Source organism: Sus scrofa, chromosome 13 (genome assembly GCF_000003025.6).
Source record: "Sus scrofa isolate TJ Tabasco breed Duroc chromosome 13, Sscrofa11.1, whole genome shotgun sequence".
NCBI classification, from domain to species: domain Eukaryota; kingdom Metazoa; phylum Chordata; class Mammalia; order Artiodactyla; family Suidae; genus Sus; species Sus scrofa.
The window spans coordinates 202,834,389-202,852,632 of record NC_010455.5 but is presented as its reverse complement, the minus strand read 5'-3'; the positions used below and the strand labels follow the sequence as shown (position 1 = coordinate 202,852,632).

Here is an 18,244-nt window from a genome sequence, read left to right as displayed (position 1 = left end):
TTTTTTTTTTTTTTTTTTTCCCCATTTTGTTAATTGCTACTCATTCCTGTGTGGTAGAGCAGTAGTGAATGTTGGTTTTCAAGCAGGTATTTAGGCATGTATGTGAGTTTGTTCTGGCAATTAGTGGGTGGATGATTGCTTTTACCAACATTGATTTAACTTGTCTTAAAGTTTAATTATTGGGCAGTTATAGGCTGAGACAACAAATACACATAGCTCTACATATTAAGTTAAATAGCTCATTTAAGTATAAATTGATAATGCTAAACTAATATAATTTACACTTTAAAAAGCAAGAATAAAACAGTTTTAAGGCACCATTCATAATGCACTTAGGGCATCCTTCCTGAAATTTGTGGCAGTTTGAAATAAGGTAGTTCCTTATACAGGCATTTACATACACACCCTTGAGACTTTGTAGTATTACAACTTTTTTTTTTTTTTTTTTTTGTCTCTTTGCCATTTCTTGGACCGCTCCCGAGGCTCATGGAGGTTCCCAGGCTAGGGGTCAAACCGGAGCTGTAGCCACCAGCCTATGCCAGAGCCACAGCAACACGGGATCCGAGCCGCACCTGTGACCCACACCACAGCTCATGGTAACGCCGGATCGTTAACTCACTGAGCAAGGGCAGGCATCGAACCCGCAACCTCATGGTTCCTAGTCGGATTCGTTAACCACTGCGCCACGACAGGAACTCCGCAGTACAACTTTTGTATAGTGGTCGGTTATCCAAGTAGAAAGTTTAAACTCCATAAAAGTGTTGATCTTAGTTCACAGATATTAAACTCTGTTAATCTTTAATCATTTCCCTTGTAGGTTATTAATCAAAAGCCTTTTGTTATGTTTTAAGAGAAAAGTCGATGAAGTTGTATTAACTTGTAAGAAGTAGAGAAAGCCTTCACTTTGGATTGATTTTTATGATCCTTTGTTTGCCCAGTTTGAGAACTAATTCTTAGAATATCTTTTAGGATTTTTTTCTAGGCTAGTGGTATCTAAAATGAATATTCTAAAAATACTGAAATGTGTTTTAATTAAAATTTTGTTAAAAAACTTTGTTTCAAGAAGTTGATATAACAACAGCTCTTGGATAGAAATGGTCATAAATGTTTCGCCTTGTGTTTCCTAGATTGAAGGACAAGGACATGGAGCTGTATTTGACTGTAAGTTTTCACAGGATGGACAGCATTTTGCCTGTACAGATTCTCACGGTCACCTTCTGATATTTGGTTTTGGATGCAGCAAGCCATATGAAAAGGTCATTTCATATACTTTCTTATCGTATGTAAAATAAACAGTTATAAAGGATGTTTTGAAAATAGGTTAGGTGTATTGATTTGATATATATATTTTTTTTTTTTGGTCTTTCCAATTAAAACTAACTGGCTAATTTATTTTCTTTAACATGTATAAACCTCAAAATTTCAATCTGAACTTCCCTTTTCTAGATTCCCGATCAGATGTTCTTCCATACTGACTATCGACCACTGATTAGAGATTCTAATAATTATGTCTTAGATGAGCAAACTCAGCAAGCTCCTCACCTTATGCCTCCACCATTCTTAGTAGATGTGGATGGAAATCCTCATCCAACTAAGTATCAGAGATTAGTACCAGGCCGAGAAAATTCTTCAGATGAACATTTGGTGCCACAGCTAGGCTACGTGGCAACAAGTAAGTGCCAAGTCTTTTTTTTTTTTTTCCCCCAAATTTTTTATTTAAAATATGTAAGTAATAATACAAAGAACACCTGTACTTTCAGATTCACTCCTTAATATTTTGCAGTATTTTTAATTATTCTTTCTCTAGATACAGATGGTTGTTTTGAACCTTTTGAGACTTAAGTTCTGGGCCTTATGTCCATTTACCCCTAAATACATCAGTGTATAGTTTCTGAGAAAAAAGACGCTTTCTTATAATCCTAACATTATCAAAATTAGGACACTTAACGTAATGGTGTTTTTAAATCTGGTCTGTAATCAAATTTCATTACCCTAATAATGCCTGTTACAGGTTTGTTTCTTCTCTGATGGAAGCTTTTAAGTTAGGAGTGCATATTACAATTAGTTGTTGTTGATTAAGTTCAGATTATGCATTTTTGGAAGAACATAACATCGGTGATGTTGTAGCCTTCCTGGAGCATCGCACTAGGATGCTTGTGATTGTGTTTTTCCGGTTGTTGGTAGGGTTGGCTTTGAACACTTGGTGTCTGCCAGGTGTCTTCTCCACCGTGAAGGTTTTTTTTCCTCTTTGTAATTAATAAGTAATTTGTGGGAGTGTCTGATGTACATAACCTAGTCCTTGTCGAACTCTACCTCTGAGTTTTAGGATCCAATGAGAGTTTTTGCCTGAGTCACTTATCGCGAAGGTTGCAAAAAGGTTGTCTGATAACTCTGTTATTGTTGCATCTGCATTTTATCATTAGCTGGCCATCTGTTACTCTTGTCATTTATTTATACAGTTTACTAGTAAGTTTTAGTGGGAACTTACGGATGTTATGTGGTGGGTACTATCATGTTTAGTTCTTCCTGCCCTTGGGTTTGGTTATTAGGGTCTCCTCAGGCGGAGGTACGTATCCTTTCTCAAGTCCCCATCATTCCTTGAGTACTTCCTTCCTTTCCGGCCCAGGGTTTTCCAGTCCCATCTTGTACTTTGCTTGTTCTACGCAAGTAAAGCGGTTTGTTTGTTGTTTTTATTTTGTATTTGTTCATAGCAGTACGGTGTTTTTCCATAATATTACCAAGCAAAGAAGAAAGATGCTTCTGTTTGTTTTGATGAGGATTGATTTACGAAACTGAATCACCTTAAGGTTGAAGATTAATGTGAATTACTGTATGTTTACTCTTTCAAATGTTTATATTTTTAATTGATTTGAAGTATACCACAGACATAACAAAATTTACCATTTTTAAGTGTACAGTTCAGGTGAGTCGAGAAATTTTAAACCGTCGTGTAATCCTCACCACAGTCAACATAGGTAACTTTTCCAGTTCCAGTGCCCCCAAAAGTTCTCTTGGACCTTTTGGAATCTGTTCTCTCCCTTCTCTTGGCCCCATATAATGTGACTGTTATATTTTGTACTATATTTTGTTACCTTGATTTTTTCTTTTTAAGGAATTTTGTTTAAATGAAATCGTTTAATACATAGTCTTTTGTGTCTGGCTTCTTTAATTTAACATGGTGTTTTTGAGGTTCATTCCTGTTGTTGGAAGTATCAGTCGTTTATTCTTGCACCCACTGTGTGGATATACCATCAGTTATCCACTCACTAACAGCTGAAGAACATTGGGCTTTTTTCCATTTTGTGGCTGTTTTAAAGAGTGCTGAAATATCCAACTTCCCTGTGGATTTGTCTTATTTTTATCTTTGGTTCTATCCATTTTTACTAGATGATTTTAAAATTCTGTTACTATGTACATACAGATTTCAGATGAATTAACTCTTTCATCGTTATGAAATGCCCCCCTTTATCCTTGGGAGCATTTCTCTTTTTTTTGGCTTTTTAGGGCTGCACCTGCGGCATATAGAGGTTCCCAGACTAGGAAATGAATTGGAGGTACAGCTGTTGGCCTACACCACAGCCGTAGCATCGCCAGGTCTGAGCTGTGTCTTTGACCTACATCACAGCTCAAGGCAACGCCAGATCCTTAACCCACTGAGCAAGGCCAGGGATTGAACCTGCAACCTCATGGTTCCTAGTAGGATTTGTTTCTGCTGCACCATGACGGGAGCGTTTCTTGTTTTGAAAACTATTACTTTGTTTCATATTAATATAAATAATCCGGGAGCTCCCGTCGTGGCCCAGCGGTAATGAGCTCAAGTTCCCATAGTGCCTCAGCGATAAGGAGCCCAACTAGTATTGGTGAGGATGCAGGTTCAATCCCTGGCCTCACATAGTGGGTTAAGGATCCAGTGTTGCTGTGAGCTGTGGTGTAGGTTGCAGACGTGGCTTGGATCCCACGTTGCTGTGGCTGTGGTGTAGGCTAGGCTGGCAGCTGTAGCTCTGATTTGATTGACCCCTAGCCCAGGAATTTCCATATGCTACGGGTGCTCTCCTAGAAAAACAAAAAAGACGAGAAATGCCAGTGCTCTTCTGTATATCAGAAATCACACATTGCTCACTAGTCCGAGACCTTGGGAAATAAGACTTTAGTGAAATATTTGCATAAGTGAACGGTGTTAATGTGAAACAGAAAAAAAAACCTTTTTCTGAAATGTGTTTCCAGGAGTTCCTGTCGTGGTGCAGCCGAAACGAATCTGACTAGGAATTATGAGGTTGCGGGTTCGATCCCTGGCCTAGCTCAGTGGGTTAAGGATCTGGTGTTGCCATGAGCTGTGGTGTAGGTCACAGACGCAGCTCGGATCCTGCATTGCTGTGGCTGTGGTGTAGGCTGGCAGATGTAGCTCTGATTAGACCCCTAGACTGAGAACCTCCCTATGCCATAGGTGCGACCCTAAAAAGCAAAAAAAAAAAAAAAAAAAAAAAAAAAAAAAAGAAATGTGTTTGCATATGCTCACTTCTAAGGATTTGAGAAGCTTTGTTGAGGTTTTTGTGGTACATAGTAATCTAGTTTGTTTTGATTCTTTTCTCTGACTTAATTAGTTATGAATGTATAGAGTATCTTTAATTGTTTTTAAGAAAACAAGAATTCTAACAGTTAATGTGGTTTTAATTGTCGTCTTGAAAGTTTTTTTCTGTTCATACATACTATTTTATATTCCTTCATTGAATTTGCAGGTGATGGAGAGGTAATTGAACAAATTATAAGCCTGCAAACCAATGATAATGGTGAACGAAGCCCAGAGCCCAGTGTTCTGGATGGAATGATAAGACAGTTGCAGCAGCAGCAAGATCAGAGAATGGGAGCAGGTCAGGACGCTCTTCCAAGTGGACTTCCGAATGGGGAAGAAACCCCCCGAAGAGGTAATAAATATATGAGAGGGATTTTGCCTACATGTGCCTGGATTGAAACTGAAGAATAAATGAAGGCATTGTACGCATGTAGTATGACAGACTTTAAGCAGTGTACACTTACAAGTTAAGTAGGCTGGAAGTAGCTTTATTCGGTGTAAGGTTGATACCCTAACACATGGACATTTGAATTTCAAGTACTATGAAAGTCTGTTGAAAATTTTTCGCTCTGAAATAACATTATTTACAAAATTATATTAAAGAAACAAGAGTAAAGAGCAGAGTATTTCCTAATGAAAACTATAGTTCTAGGTTTCCTTTCCTTTATCATTTTTAAAACACCAAATTGAGTAGAGCACTAATATTTCCACTGAATTAGAAAGTTTGAAGTGAATTTTCTGGGAAAAATACTTGATAATGGGAATGTAGAATAATTATGTGAGAAATAATCTAGAAGAGATTGGTGATTGTTATGCAACTGAAATCTCACTCTGGGAAAGTTGAAACCCTATGGAAAATTAAAGAAACTTTGAGAGTCTATAAAATGCTATTAAGTTCTTATCTCTTTATCTCTCAGTGCTGTGTTCTAGACAGTTTCTTTATATCTGTCTGCCTTGTCACTCTTGATCTCTCATCCAATCTGCCACATAACTGGAGGCTTTAGATTTTTTTAACTCAATGATTTTTATTTTTTTCCATTATAGCTGGCTTAATGCGTTCTTTCAATTTTCTACGGTACAGCAAGGTGACCCAGTCACATATACATGTATACATTCCTTTTTCTCACACTATCATGCTCCATCATAAGTGACTAGATATAGTTCTCAGTGCTACAGCAGGATCTCATTGCTAATCCACTCCAAAGGCAATAGTTTGCATCTGTTAACCCCAAATTCCCCATCCATCCCACTCCCTCCCTCTCCCTCGGCAATCAGAAGTCTGTTCTCCATGTCCATGAGTTTCTTTTCTGTGGAAAGGTTCATTTGTGCCATATATTAGATTCCAGATATAAGTGATATCATTTTTGTCTTTCTCTTTCTGACTTACTTCACTTAATATGAGGGTCTCTAGCTCCATCCATGTTGCTGCAAATGGCATTATTTTGTTCTTTTTTATGGCTGAGTAGTAGTCCATTGTGTACATATACCACATCTTCTTAATCCATTCATCTGTTGGTGGACATTTAGGTTGTTTCCATGTCTTGGCTATTGTGAATAGTGCTGCACTGAACATATGGGTGCATATGTCTTTTTCAGGGAAAGTTTTGTCTGGATATATGCCCAAGAGTGGGATTGCTGGGTCAGATGGTAGTTCTATATTTAGTTTTCTGAGGTATTTCCATACTGTTCTCCATGGTGGTTGTACCAGTTTACATTCCCACCAACAGTGCAGGAAGGTTCCCTTTTCTCCACACCCGCTCCAGCATTTGTTGTCTGTGGACTTATTAATGATGGCCATTCTGACTGATGTGAGGTGGTATCTCATGGTCACTTTGATTTACATTTCTCTTAATAATCAGGGATGTTGAGCATTTTTTCATGTACTTGTTGGCCATCTGTATGTCTTCTTTGGAGAAATGTCTTTTCAGGTCTTTGGCCCATTTTTCCATTCGGTTGTTGGCTTTTTTGCTGTTGAGTTGTATAAGTTGATTGTATGTTTTAGAGATTGAGCCCTTGTCAGGTTGGTTGCATCATTTGAAGCTATTTTCTCCCATTCTTTAAGTTGTCTTTTTGGTTTTTTTTTTATAGTTTCCTTTGCTCTGAAAAAGCTTGTCAGTCTGATTAGGTCTCATTGGTTAATTTTTGGTTTTATTTCTGTTGCCTTGGGAGACTGACCTGAGAAAACGTTTGTAAGGCTGACGCCAGAGAATGTTTTGCCTATGTTCTCTTCTAGGAGTGTGATGGTGTCTTATTTTACGTTTAAGTCTTTGAGCCATTTTGAGTTTATTTCTGATGTGAGGGTGTTTTCCAGTTCCATTGATTTACATGTGGCTGTCCAATTTTCCCACCAACAGTTGATGAAAAGACTGTCTTTTCCCCATCTTTATTCTTGTCTCCTTTGTTGAAGATTAATTGACCATAGATAGGTATCTGGGTTTACTTCTGGGCTCTCTATTCAGTTCCATTGTTCTGTATGTCTGTTTTGGTACTAGTACCACACTGTCTTGATGACTGTGGCTTTGTAATATTGCCTGAAGTCTGGGAGAGTTATGCCTCCTGCTTGGCTTTTGTTCCTCAGGATTGTTTTGGCAATTCTGGGTCTTTTGTGGTTCCATATAAATTTTTGGTTTGTTCGTTCTAGTTCTGTGAAAAATGTCGGGTAATTTGATAGGGATTGCATTGAATCTGTAGATTGCTTTGGGTAGTATGGCCATTTTTATAATATTAATTTTTCCAACCTGGGAACATGGAGTATCTTTCCATTTCTTTGAATCCTCTTTAATTTCCTTGATTAATGTTTTATGGTTCTCAACATGTAAGTCTTTTACCTCCTTGGGTTTATTCCCTTGTATTTGATTTCTGGGGGTGCAATTTTAATGGGCTTTAGATTTTAATGACTGTTATGTCTAGAAGTTCCTTTAATGCTTTAAATTTTACTTCTTTTATATATTTGTTTTGGATTTTAGGGACAAAGAATTGGGTCTATCAAAACTTTGTTCATGACACACTTTATCATTGGTTCACACGTGGTCCTTTGTTTTAAATCATGATAATTATCTTTATGGGTCCTGCTCTGTTTTCTCTCTCCTAAGATAACAACTGTTCTGAATCTCATGTTTTTTTAATTTTTTTTTTTTTTTTTTCCTAGGGCTGCATCTTCAGCATATGGAGGTTTCTGGGCTATGGGTCTAATTGGAGCTGTAGCCACTGGCCTACACCACAGCCACAGCAAGGCCAGATCCGAGCGGCATCTGCAACCTACAGTACAGCTCATGGCAATGCCGGATCAATTCCTAACCCACTGATCGAGGCCAGGGATCAAACCTGCGCCCTTATGGATACTAGTCAGGTTCACTTCTGCTGAGCCACGATGGGAACTCCCAGATTATCTCTTGATGTCACAAATAATGTTTGTTGTTAGAGGTCTTATTATAAAGCCACCGCAGTTGAGACATCTATTTGTAGTGCTAATGTTTTGAGAAAGATATATTTTTAGTTTGCAGTTTTCAGGAAAGCAGGGTTTTTAGAACTGAAACTATAACAGTATTATAGAAAATGCTTGTACTTTCAGAAAGTACGGTAAGTTCAGAAAGTCTAGTAAAAATGGAAATTGTTAATAGTTATAGTAATGTTTGTTCTGTATGATATGTTTTTTTTTTTTTTTGGTCTTTTTGTTGTTGTTGTTGTTGCTATTTCTTGGGCCGCTCCCTTGGCATATGGAGGTTCCCAGGCTAGGGGTCCAATCGGAGCTGTAGCCACCGGCCTACACCAGAGCCACAGCAACTTGGGATCCGAGCCGCGTCTGCAACCTACACCACAGCTCACGGCAACGCCGGATCGTTAACCCACGGAGCAAGGGCAGGGACCGAACCCGCAACCTCATGGTTCCTAGTCGGATTCGTTAACTACTGCGCCACGACGGGAACTCCCTGTATGATATGTTTTGATCTCAGTCACATTAAGATTCTTTTTTCAGTAGGTCTTTATTTTCAGTTTATATCTTACTAGGAGGAATATATGTGCATATTAGATTGACATTTGTTTTGGAATAATTTCTTAACAATTTCCCTAGGTTTTAGAAGGCTGAGCTTAGACATCCAGTCCCCTCCAAACATTGGTCTGCGCCGCAGTGGACAGGTCGAAGGTGTCCGTCAGATGCATCAGAATGCTCCCCGCAGTCAGATTGCCACAGAGCGTGACCTGCAGGCTTGGAGACGAAGAGTGGTTGTACCAGAGGTACCACTAGGCATCTTTAGGTTTGTTTTAGGATATCTATTAATACTGTTTATGTATCTATGAAAATACATCTATATGGTTATTTACATATATTTTAATCATTAGTGGTATAAATAATGATATAAAGGAGTTCCCGTTGTGGTTCAGTGGTTAACGAACCTGACTAGTAACCGTGAGGTTGTGGGTTCAATTCCTGGCCTCACTCAGTGGGTTAAGGATCCAGTGTTGCTGTGAGCTGTGGAGTAGGTTGCAGACGCAGCTTGGACCCAGTGTTGCTGTGGCTGTGTCATAGGCAGGCAAGTGCAGCTCCAATTGGACCCATAGCCTGGGAACCTCCATGTGCCATGTGTGTGGCCCTGAAAAGACAAAAATATTAAACAAAAATAATCATATAAATATATTTTAGTAGTGGGTTGTGATTATTTTAATTGTGGTAGGAAGATGTCAAAATTGTTCTCTAGGAGTTCCCTTCGTGGCTCAGTAGCTAACAAACCTGACTAGGAACCATGAGGACGTGGGTTTGATCCTTGGCCTCTCTCAAGTGGGTTAAGGATCTGGCATTGCCCTGAGCTGTGGTGTGGGTCGCAGAGGTGGCTCGGATCCTGCGTTGCTATGGCTGTGGTGTAGCCCGGCAGCTATAGCTCCGATTCGACCCCTACCCTGGGAACTTCATATGCCTCAGGTGCAGCCCTAAAAAATTGTTCTCTCTTCACTGTGGTAACCAGTCTTGTTTCATCGGTATAAACATGTATCTGCCTTTTCTTCTTTCACTGTTACTTTGATAGATACCCCATTTTGTCCATAGCTGTGTTAGTATGTTTCTCTAAAATAGAAGAAATTGTCTTAAATTGTAACCATAATGCCATTGTCATATCTTAAAAAAAAAAGGCAGTGTTTAAATTTAAATTTCCAGTTGTTTCACATGTCATAAATGTTTCTAGTTTTTTGCAAGACTATATCAAAAATGGTAAAAATCCTTCAGAAGGCAAATGATGTCTAATTTTTTGTGTGATGCTGCAGGTATTGATGCTCACTGCCTAGATTCGTTAATTAGTTAGGAGTTATAAAATAGTGACATTTCAAGTCTGAAGTCTTGGATACTTCCAGACAAAAATTTACCCACATCTACTATTTTATTATCCAGTAGTAAAGTTTGTATATTAAAAAAACAGGGTAGATGCTTGCTTATTTTGCTATATTTACCTTCAAAATAAAGATTTATTTCTTTTTCTCCTCCAGCAGTGTTGATGTGTTTCTGTTTTTCAGTGTTTAAATCACACTGCTGTGATTTAGCTTATTTCTGGTATCGTTAGTGATGTTTAAATTGTCCCATCTCTGGCCAGGAGGGGCTGCTTCAAGTTGGCTCCTGAGTCTTTTTGAAATGATGTATGTAGTAGCCTTTGCTCTCAGGCATGTTAAGGTGTTATAGGTTCATCTTGTAAATTTCTTTACCTAGGCTTAGGGTCGGTCTTTTGTTCTAAGCAGCCCTGTTTTCTTTTAGTGAGAAATGACATTTCCTAATTATAGTGTGGTCTTCCTTGGCTATTGAGTTTAATGTACTAGCTGTCAAGTTAGCAAATACTGTTTTTTTTTTATTGGTATTTAAAATGTTTCAGTATGCTGTCATGTTTGTGTCTCATAATAACCAATATTTTGAAGATAATATAAAAGTTTTCATGTGTTTAGCCAGAAGAGCTTCAGTGATTGCCGGAGTAATACTGGACATTACTTAGGTGTTTTACAGTGAATTTAAGAGTATTTATATGTACTCTGTAAAATAGTGAAAAGCAGAATCTAGAGTTGGGATGAGCAATACAGAAAATTACCGTGGTGTATGTAGTGTGTGCTATAATTAAGCCTTAAAATTGTGTTTCAGTTTCATGGTCATCAGAACTGAAAATTTCGTTTTGGAATACTTTTTGTTGTCAAAATCAGGAGAAGCAAACAGGCATCAGGAGTGAAAGACCTGAAGAATATCTCCTTATTTATTCTCTTAACATAAAGGAAGTCTGGAAATAGTTTAAGGCTAGAATCCTGGTTAATCAGGGCCTTAGGGTCCTGGTCCTCTAGTTCTGATCTCCCCTTTAAGGATGTGGCTTCCAATCACCTCACCTCGAAGTCCAAGACAGCTGGACTTTGTAGTAGATGGCACATACTGCATCTGTGGTGGAGGTGGATATTTAGGGCAGAAGAAGGCAAGGAGGACATTTCTTTTCGAAGGAATTTCTTTTAATCAGACTTACTGGCCCCATGTGACATTTCTGCTCTTAACTTACCAGAATTTCATCGTATGGCCATACTTAGCTACAGAGCAGGTGAGGTAAGAGTCTCTATTTAGGACAACGAAAAGCTTAGATTAAAAGTGAGATTCACGGAGTTCCCGTTGTGGCGCAGTGGTTAACGAATCCAACTAGGAACCATGAGGTTGTGGGTTCAATCCCTGGCCTTGCTCAGTGGATTAAACAATCTGGTGTTGCTGTGACCTGTGGTGTAGGTCGCGGACGCGGCTCAGATCCTGCGTTGCCGTGGCTCTGGTGTAGGCCCGTGGCTACAGCTCCTATTAGACCCCTAGCCTGGAAACCTCCATGTGCTGTGGGAGCGGCCCTAGAAAAGGCAAAAAGACAAATAAATAAATAAATAAAAATAAAAGTGAGATTCTAAGGAAGAAAGAAAAATGGATTTTATGAGTCAACTAGCCACCACAATGTAATTTTCCTGATGAAGGGCATAGCTCTTTCTAGAGCTATATCCTAAAATACATAAGAGATTTTATGGAAGATGCTGGGTGACAGAATAGTGGTCAGCGCTCTTGACAGTAATCCTTACAACAGGAGCAGTGATGAACCTTACATAACTCTTTTAGGGTATCGTTTGATAAAGATCAAGAGAAATGAAAATTTGTTTTCTGACTTCAAAAGTAGTTTGTGTCCATTTTGAAAAATTCAGTTAATAGATAAAAACATGAGGAGTAAATCCCTACTGTGCAGAAAATTGAACACATGATTCTGTGTCCGAGTGAAGGTAATTCTGTTTGGGACTACAGCTCAGGTCTTAGTTTGTCTTAATCCAATAACAGAAACTGTATTCATTCTAAAAAAATGAGTGGATCACAAGTACAGTTTGTGATCTTTCATAATATTTTCTTAGCTGACCATCTCTTTAGGCGTGGAATTGTACACAGTTGAACATGATACTTAGGAAGTTCTAGATTGTTCCTTTGCTTTATTATTGATTGGAATGAATTGTATGTAATGCTTCATTGTCAAAACAAAGGGAAGCATACAGGTATGGGGTAGGAATTTTATTTGACTACAGGTGAAAAACTTCATGTAGGTCCTTACCTACATATATCAATGGTGAAGTGGACGACTTGCGAAGAGTTGAGTCTGATTTGGAACTGCCTTGTGAGTAGTGTTCGGCTGTCACATGAGTGTGGGCTGCAGATGCATCCTGAGAAAAAAGCAGTTTTCTTGGAAGTCAGTTTTTGTCTTTATACAAATTTATTCATTCGAGTGTTCAGCTGTGTCTTAGAGTGTGGTTGCCATGTCAGTTTTGAAACTTTTCCAGTGGAATTATAAAGTGAACTCAAAACTTAAGCTACATGTTTTCAGCAATGTTCACATTGGATAAAGAGGACATTTAGTTGCTTGAATTCTTTAATCATGAAGAAGGAAAGTGATCTTCATGTTAGAAGGTCCCTTGCTCTGCAATTGGTCACAGTAACATTATAAACTTACTTTTGTGTCATATGAGTGAAGTATAGATGATTAGAAGAACCAGTAACATTGTTATTCTGGCTTTCTAGGAATTATAAAACAGGCAGTTTGAATAAGTTTGGAGATGGATTCTGCTCTTATTTTTTCTTTAGAGAAAGGAATTGCAGTCTTGGAAAATCATAGGTACATTTTGAGTAGCTAATGTGAGGGATTCTGTTCGAGTTGGTCCTCATAGGACCAATCAGAATATAAATTAGTGAATGTTTCTGTGTTAAATATGAAAAATAGGCCTTCCTAGCTGCACTGAGATTTGTTGATATTGAATTTCCAAGTACAGCTTGACTTCAGTTTTGTTATAACTTTAGGAATTTTCTGTATTAATTAAAAATGTATTTAATTATGACTCCTGGAATCATAATGATGAATATTCCCTCTTGTATCCTTTACTTATTAGTGACTAATATAACCAGATACTTAAATTTGTAGGAAATTGGAAGACTTCAGAATAGAGAAAGGTGAAGAAGAAAGAAATCTTTATATAATTGGAAGAAAGAGGAAGACTCTCCAGCTTGCACAGAAGGTAACCTAAATTCCATTTTCTTAGGGATAAGCACATGAGACGTTAAACTGAAATTCATAGTTTTCTTTTTGACCACTGGGAACGTTAGTGATATTAGTCTTCTGTTTGGCATTTAAAATGGTAGATAAAGTTGTACAGCTGTTAGGAAAAGTGGCTTGAAACTTGTGAGAAATAGCCCAAGGCCTAATAGTACTTCTGTCCCCTCTCACTGTTCAAGGATTATTTGTTGTTTTAGTTGGTAGAACACTTGGATAGTTGGCTGCGTTATTGATGTGGATTGATGTGGCACTGTACACTATTCTGGTACATATAGGCTTCTAGGAAATTATTTTCTAATAACCACTAGATCATTACCAACCCATCAGAAGCATTTTGTTTCTATCCCGAATCACTGTTCTCTCCTTTCTCCCACAAGTAACCAACGTTTTAACTTTTTTGTTTTGTCTTTTGTCTTTTGTCTTTTTAGGGCCGTACCTGTGGCATGTGGAGGTTCCCAGGCTAGGGGTTGAATAGGAGCTGCAGCTGCCAGCCTACACCACAGCCACAGCAACGTGGGGTCCTTAACCCACTGAGCAGGGCCAGGGATTGAACCCATGTCCTCGTGGATACTAGTCGAGTTCATTAACTGCTGAGCCACAGTGGGAACTCCCCAACTTTTTAACTTCTAAAGATGCTAGTTAGCTTTTTCAGTGTTTGATGTTTTCCATATCATGCATTTGTAAAAAATCTTAGATGTCATGATTTTTGACTGGCCAAAAGCCCGTCCCTGCCTGAGAAAATCTTATTCCTTAGTGTTTATTTTCTCTGTTTGGATTTTCTTGACCTTCTTCATGTGAAGCATTAATGTTAAGTTAATGGGCGATACACAACACGTGTGCAGAATTAATGCTGCGAAACTGTGGTGCAGAACGGTTGTTTTGCAAGATAGTCTTTGAGTTGATCACTCAAACTTGAAGTCATATCGTGTGAAATGACCTGTGTATACCTCGCTGCCATCAGCTGCCTAACTGTTGTTTAAGCTTGTTGCTTGGTGCTTTTGCATGTGACTTGGGCTTCGAGAATTAAATAAAAATAGTTTCTATCTTAATATTTAGTTTAAAAATAATTCAAGTCATTGTGATGTTAAGTACCGAAAAGAAAAAAATGTTGACTCTCTGAATATCTTCAGCTGTAATTATTTTCTCATAAAAAAATTAAAGTTAAATTTACTGAAATAACAAGAAAACAGTAAATTTTTTAATTGTTTTATTTTTGCTGGAAAAGTTTGGAAAGATTTTTAAAAATTTGGTTATAATGCTGTTATGTATTTATAAATTTCTAACTTGGATATATAATTTGATAATTACAGTCTTGGATATATAATTTGATATATTACAGTATAATTAAATTGCATATAAAATTATTTAAGAAATAGTTATAAAGTTGATTTAAAAATGCAGAGAGCTTTAAATTTTTTGATTTAGTGTTTGGCTCATAAATACTAGCTATTTTAAGAGTTTCTGTTGTGGCTCAGCAATTTATGAATCTGTCAGCATCCATGAGGATGCAGGTTCGATCCGTGGCCTTGCTCAGTGGGTTCAGGATCCGGCGTTGCCATGAGCTGTGGTGTAGGTTGCAGACATGGCTTGGATCCTGTGTTGCTCTGTCTATGGTATAGGCCAGCAGCTACAGCTCCAATTCACCCCCTAGCCTGCGAACCTCCATGTGCCTTGGGTGTGGCCGTAAAAAACAAATGAACAAAAAAGCTGAAAACACATTAGCTATTTTAAACCGTGTGTTGAATAAGAAGACTGAACCTTCTGTCTCATCTATTTATGTACAGAGCACAGATGTACATACAATACATAAACACTTAATCCACATACCACTTAATCTGCAGTATTACAGTTTCGAGGGGGCAAATTAGGAAAAAGCCTAAAGAGTTTCCTGTAGAGCAGGGATAATATAAAAATGGCTAAGAAACATTGATCTAAATGGAATCATAGGTGTTCCTGTTGTGGCTCAGCAGAAACGAATCCAACTAGAATCCATGAGGATGCAGGTTTGATCCCTGGCCTTACTCAGTGGGTTAAGGATCTGGCGTTGCCATGAGCTGTGGTGAAGGTTGCAGACACGGCTCAGATCCATGTTGCTGTGGCTGTGGTGCAGGCCAGCAGCTGCAGCTCCGATTAGACCCCTAGCTTGAGAACCTCCATATGCCAAGGGTGTGGCCCTAAAGAAAAAGTAGGAAAAAAAGAAAAGGAATCATATAGTATGTATATGTAATCTTTCATATCTGGCTTCATCATTTGACCTTGTGAGATTTATCTTTGTTGTGAGTAGTTGAGGTTCATTTGTTTACATTGTTGGATAGTTGCCCCTTAATGAGCATATTGCTGTTTAATAAGTCTATTCTGAAAGGACACTTGGGGTTTTCATGTTAGGGATAGTATGTTAGGAACAATACTGTATTCAACATTTTGTACCTGTATCTTAGTATCAGTGTGTGTATTTCTTCTGAGTATATGCATTGGAGTAAAATGATTGAAGCATGGGTTGTGTGTATATTCAGCTTGAGTAGTTTGTGCCCCATTTAGTTTCAAAGTGCTTGCATTCCTTTAAAATTTCATTATGTTCGTAGCTTTCTTTGTTTTTACTTGTTTTGCTTTATGTAGTTTGAAGCAGTGTTACTTGGTGTGTATAAATTTAGAATTTCCCCTTTTCCTACTCATGTTAACTTTTTTTTTGTTTGTTTGTTTGTTTGTCTTTTTAGGGCTGCACCTGCGGCATATGGAGGTTGCCAGACTAGGGGATGAATTGGAGCTGTAGCCACCGGCCTACGTACGCCAGGGCCACAGCAACACGGGATCCGAGCTGCATCTGGGACCTTCACCACAGCTCATGGCAATGCCGGATCCTGTACACTGAGCAAGGCCTGGGATTGAACCCAAGTCATCGTGGATGTTAGTTGGGTTTGCTAACTGCTGAGTCATGAGGGGAACTCCTGAATTTAACTTTTTATCATTGTGAATTTTCACCCCTTATCTGTAGTAACACTGCTTTTTTTTCTTCAAATTCTTTTATATGAATGTAGCTGTCCTAGCTTTCTTTTGGCTAGTGTTTGTGTAGTATATGTTTTTATCCTTTACTTTCTGTCTCTTCCCTTTTATTTTCTGTCTCCGTTGTTTTCAGGCTGTCCTTGCTGTTCTGAATTCTTTTTTATTACTTGTATCCTTTTCCCTGAATTGGTCCTGTACTTCTTCATAGCCTTGTTAGGTATTACAGTACCTTTTTTTTTTGTCTTTTTGCCTTTTGCAGGGCCGCTCTCGCCGCATATGGAGATTCCCAGGCTAGAGATCTAATCAGAGCCAGAGCCACAGCAATGCGGGATCCGAGCCGCATCTGCGACCTACACCACAGCTCACAGCAACGCCGGATCCTCTACCCATTGAGCAAGGGCAGGGATCGAACCCGCAACCACCTAGTGGTTAACCCTAGTCAGATTCGTTAACCACTGTGCCACGACGGGGACTCCCGGTATTACAGTACCTTTAAACTGTCTTTTCTTTTCTTTTTTTTTTAAATTATTTTGACAAATTTTTTTTGTACTTAGTGATAGTTTTGGCCCATCTGTATTTACATTTTATTAGTCATGGAATTCATTAATAGGAGTTTTTGCTTTAACAAAAAATTTTCTGACAAATTAAGGAAAGTACAGTTGTTTTAAAGTCACTCAGTGATGCATTGAAGTAAAACCTATCAATGGGAGTTCCCATTGTGGCTCAGTGGATTAAGAACTCAATGTAGGAGGAGTTCCTGTCGTGGTGCAGCGAAATGAATCTGACTAGGAACCATGAGGTTTCGGTTCGATCCCTGACCTTGCTCAGTGGGTTAAGGATCCGGCATTGCTGTGAGCAGTGGTGTAGATTGCAGATGTGGCTTGGATCCTGAGTCACTGCAGCTGTGGTGTAGGCTGGCAGCTGTAGTTCCAATTTGACCCCTGCACCCCGCAGGTGCAGCCCTAAAAAGCAAAAACAAAACAAAGCAAAACAAAAAAACCCCCACCAAAAACCTATATAGTCTCTGTGAAGATGTGGGTTCCATTCCTGGTCTCACTCAGTGGGTTAAGATCTGGCATTGCCCCAAGCTGCAGCATGGATGGATCTGGTGTTGCTGTGGCTGTGGTGTAGGCATAGTACCCTCCCTCTGCACCTGAAAAGGTTCAGTCTAGCTGTTGGGCTGATTTTAAACGATTATTTAATTATTTTGTTTTGGTAAAAAAAAAAATAAGGTATTTTAAAAAATTTAAACACAAGTGAGAAATACTGACAAATTATCTAAAAAGTTAAAACCTAGAAATAACTAGGGTTAATATTTGAGGATCACTTCAGATATTTCTCTATACCTGTGTATACGCACAGTGATAGATATTCCTTAAGGTTGTTACTGGATTGTAATACAGGAACATGTATTTTTCCAAGGTAACGTAGTTTAAATTGATTTCCCTTTTGGATTATTGTTATTATGGTAAGTGTTGATTTTCGTCTGCATGTTTGTTTGTGCTTCAGTCTGATTCGGTGATTGTGAGGCCACAGTCTAGGCCAAGGACATGTCGACGTAGATACCCAAATTACGGTGGAAGAAATCTTGGACGGCGTGAGTTATCTTCTGGAAATGAGTCTTCAAGCTCCATGAGACATGTGAGTTTCCTAACTTGAAAATGTGTGAAATAATCGTAAATAATTTTTCTTAATTCTTTACTTTGAATCTACCTTGTAATTATGTGAAAATACAGTATTCTTTAAAAATAGACGTAAAATTTTAAGATTTTTAATTTTTCCATTTTAGTTGATTTACTCTGTTCTGTCAGTTTCTACTGTAGAGCAAAGTGACCCAGTCAAACACACATATATACATTCTTTTTCTCACATTATCCTCCATCATGTTCCATCACAAGTGACTAGATGTAGTTCCCTGTGCTATACAGTAGGAGATTAACATAAAATTTCACCTTTTGAATTTCTCTAACAATTTTTGACAGCTTTGTTGCACCATACAAATGTACGGTCTAGTGGGTTTAGTGTATTGACAGAATTGTGCCATCATCACCATTGTTTAATTTCAAAATATTTAAATAACCTGAAAATAAATCCTGTACTCATT

General features: G+C 38.3%; 1 protein-coding gene across 2 annotated transcripts in view; it reads left to right on the top strand.

Annotated features, from left to right (window-relative positions):
• Positions 1–18,244, top strand: part of BRWD1 (bromodomain and WD repeat domain containing 1) — a 120,506-nt gene that overhangs the window by 43,913 nt on the left and 58,349 nt on the right. For both annotated transcript variants that reach the window (XM_021070988.1, XM_021070989.1), the window contains exons 16-21: positions 1,128–1,256; positions 1,447–1,672; positions 4,737–4,922; positions 8,643–8,826; positions 13,009–13,102; positions 17,650–17,781. In XM_021070988.1, the coding sequence (XP_020926647.1) occupies positions 1,128–1,256; positions 1,447–1,672; positions 4,737–4,922; positions 8,643–8,826; positions 13,009–13,102; positions 17,650–17,781 (951 nt within the window). The remainder of the gene's footprint in view (positions 1–1,127; positions 1,257–1,446; positions 1,673–4,736; positions 4,923–8,642; positions 8,827–13,008; positions 13,103–17,649; positions 17,782–18,244) is intronic.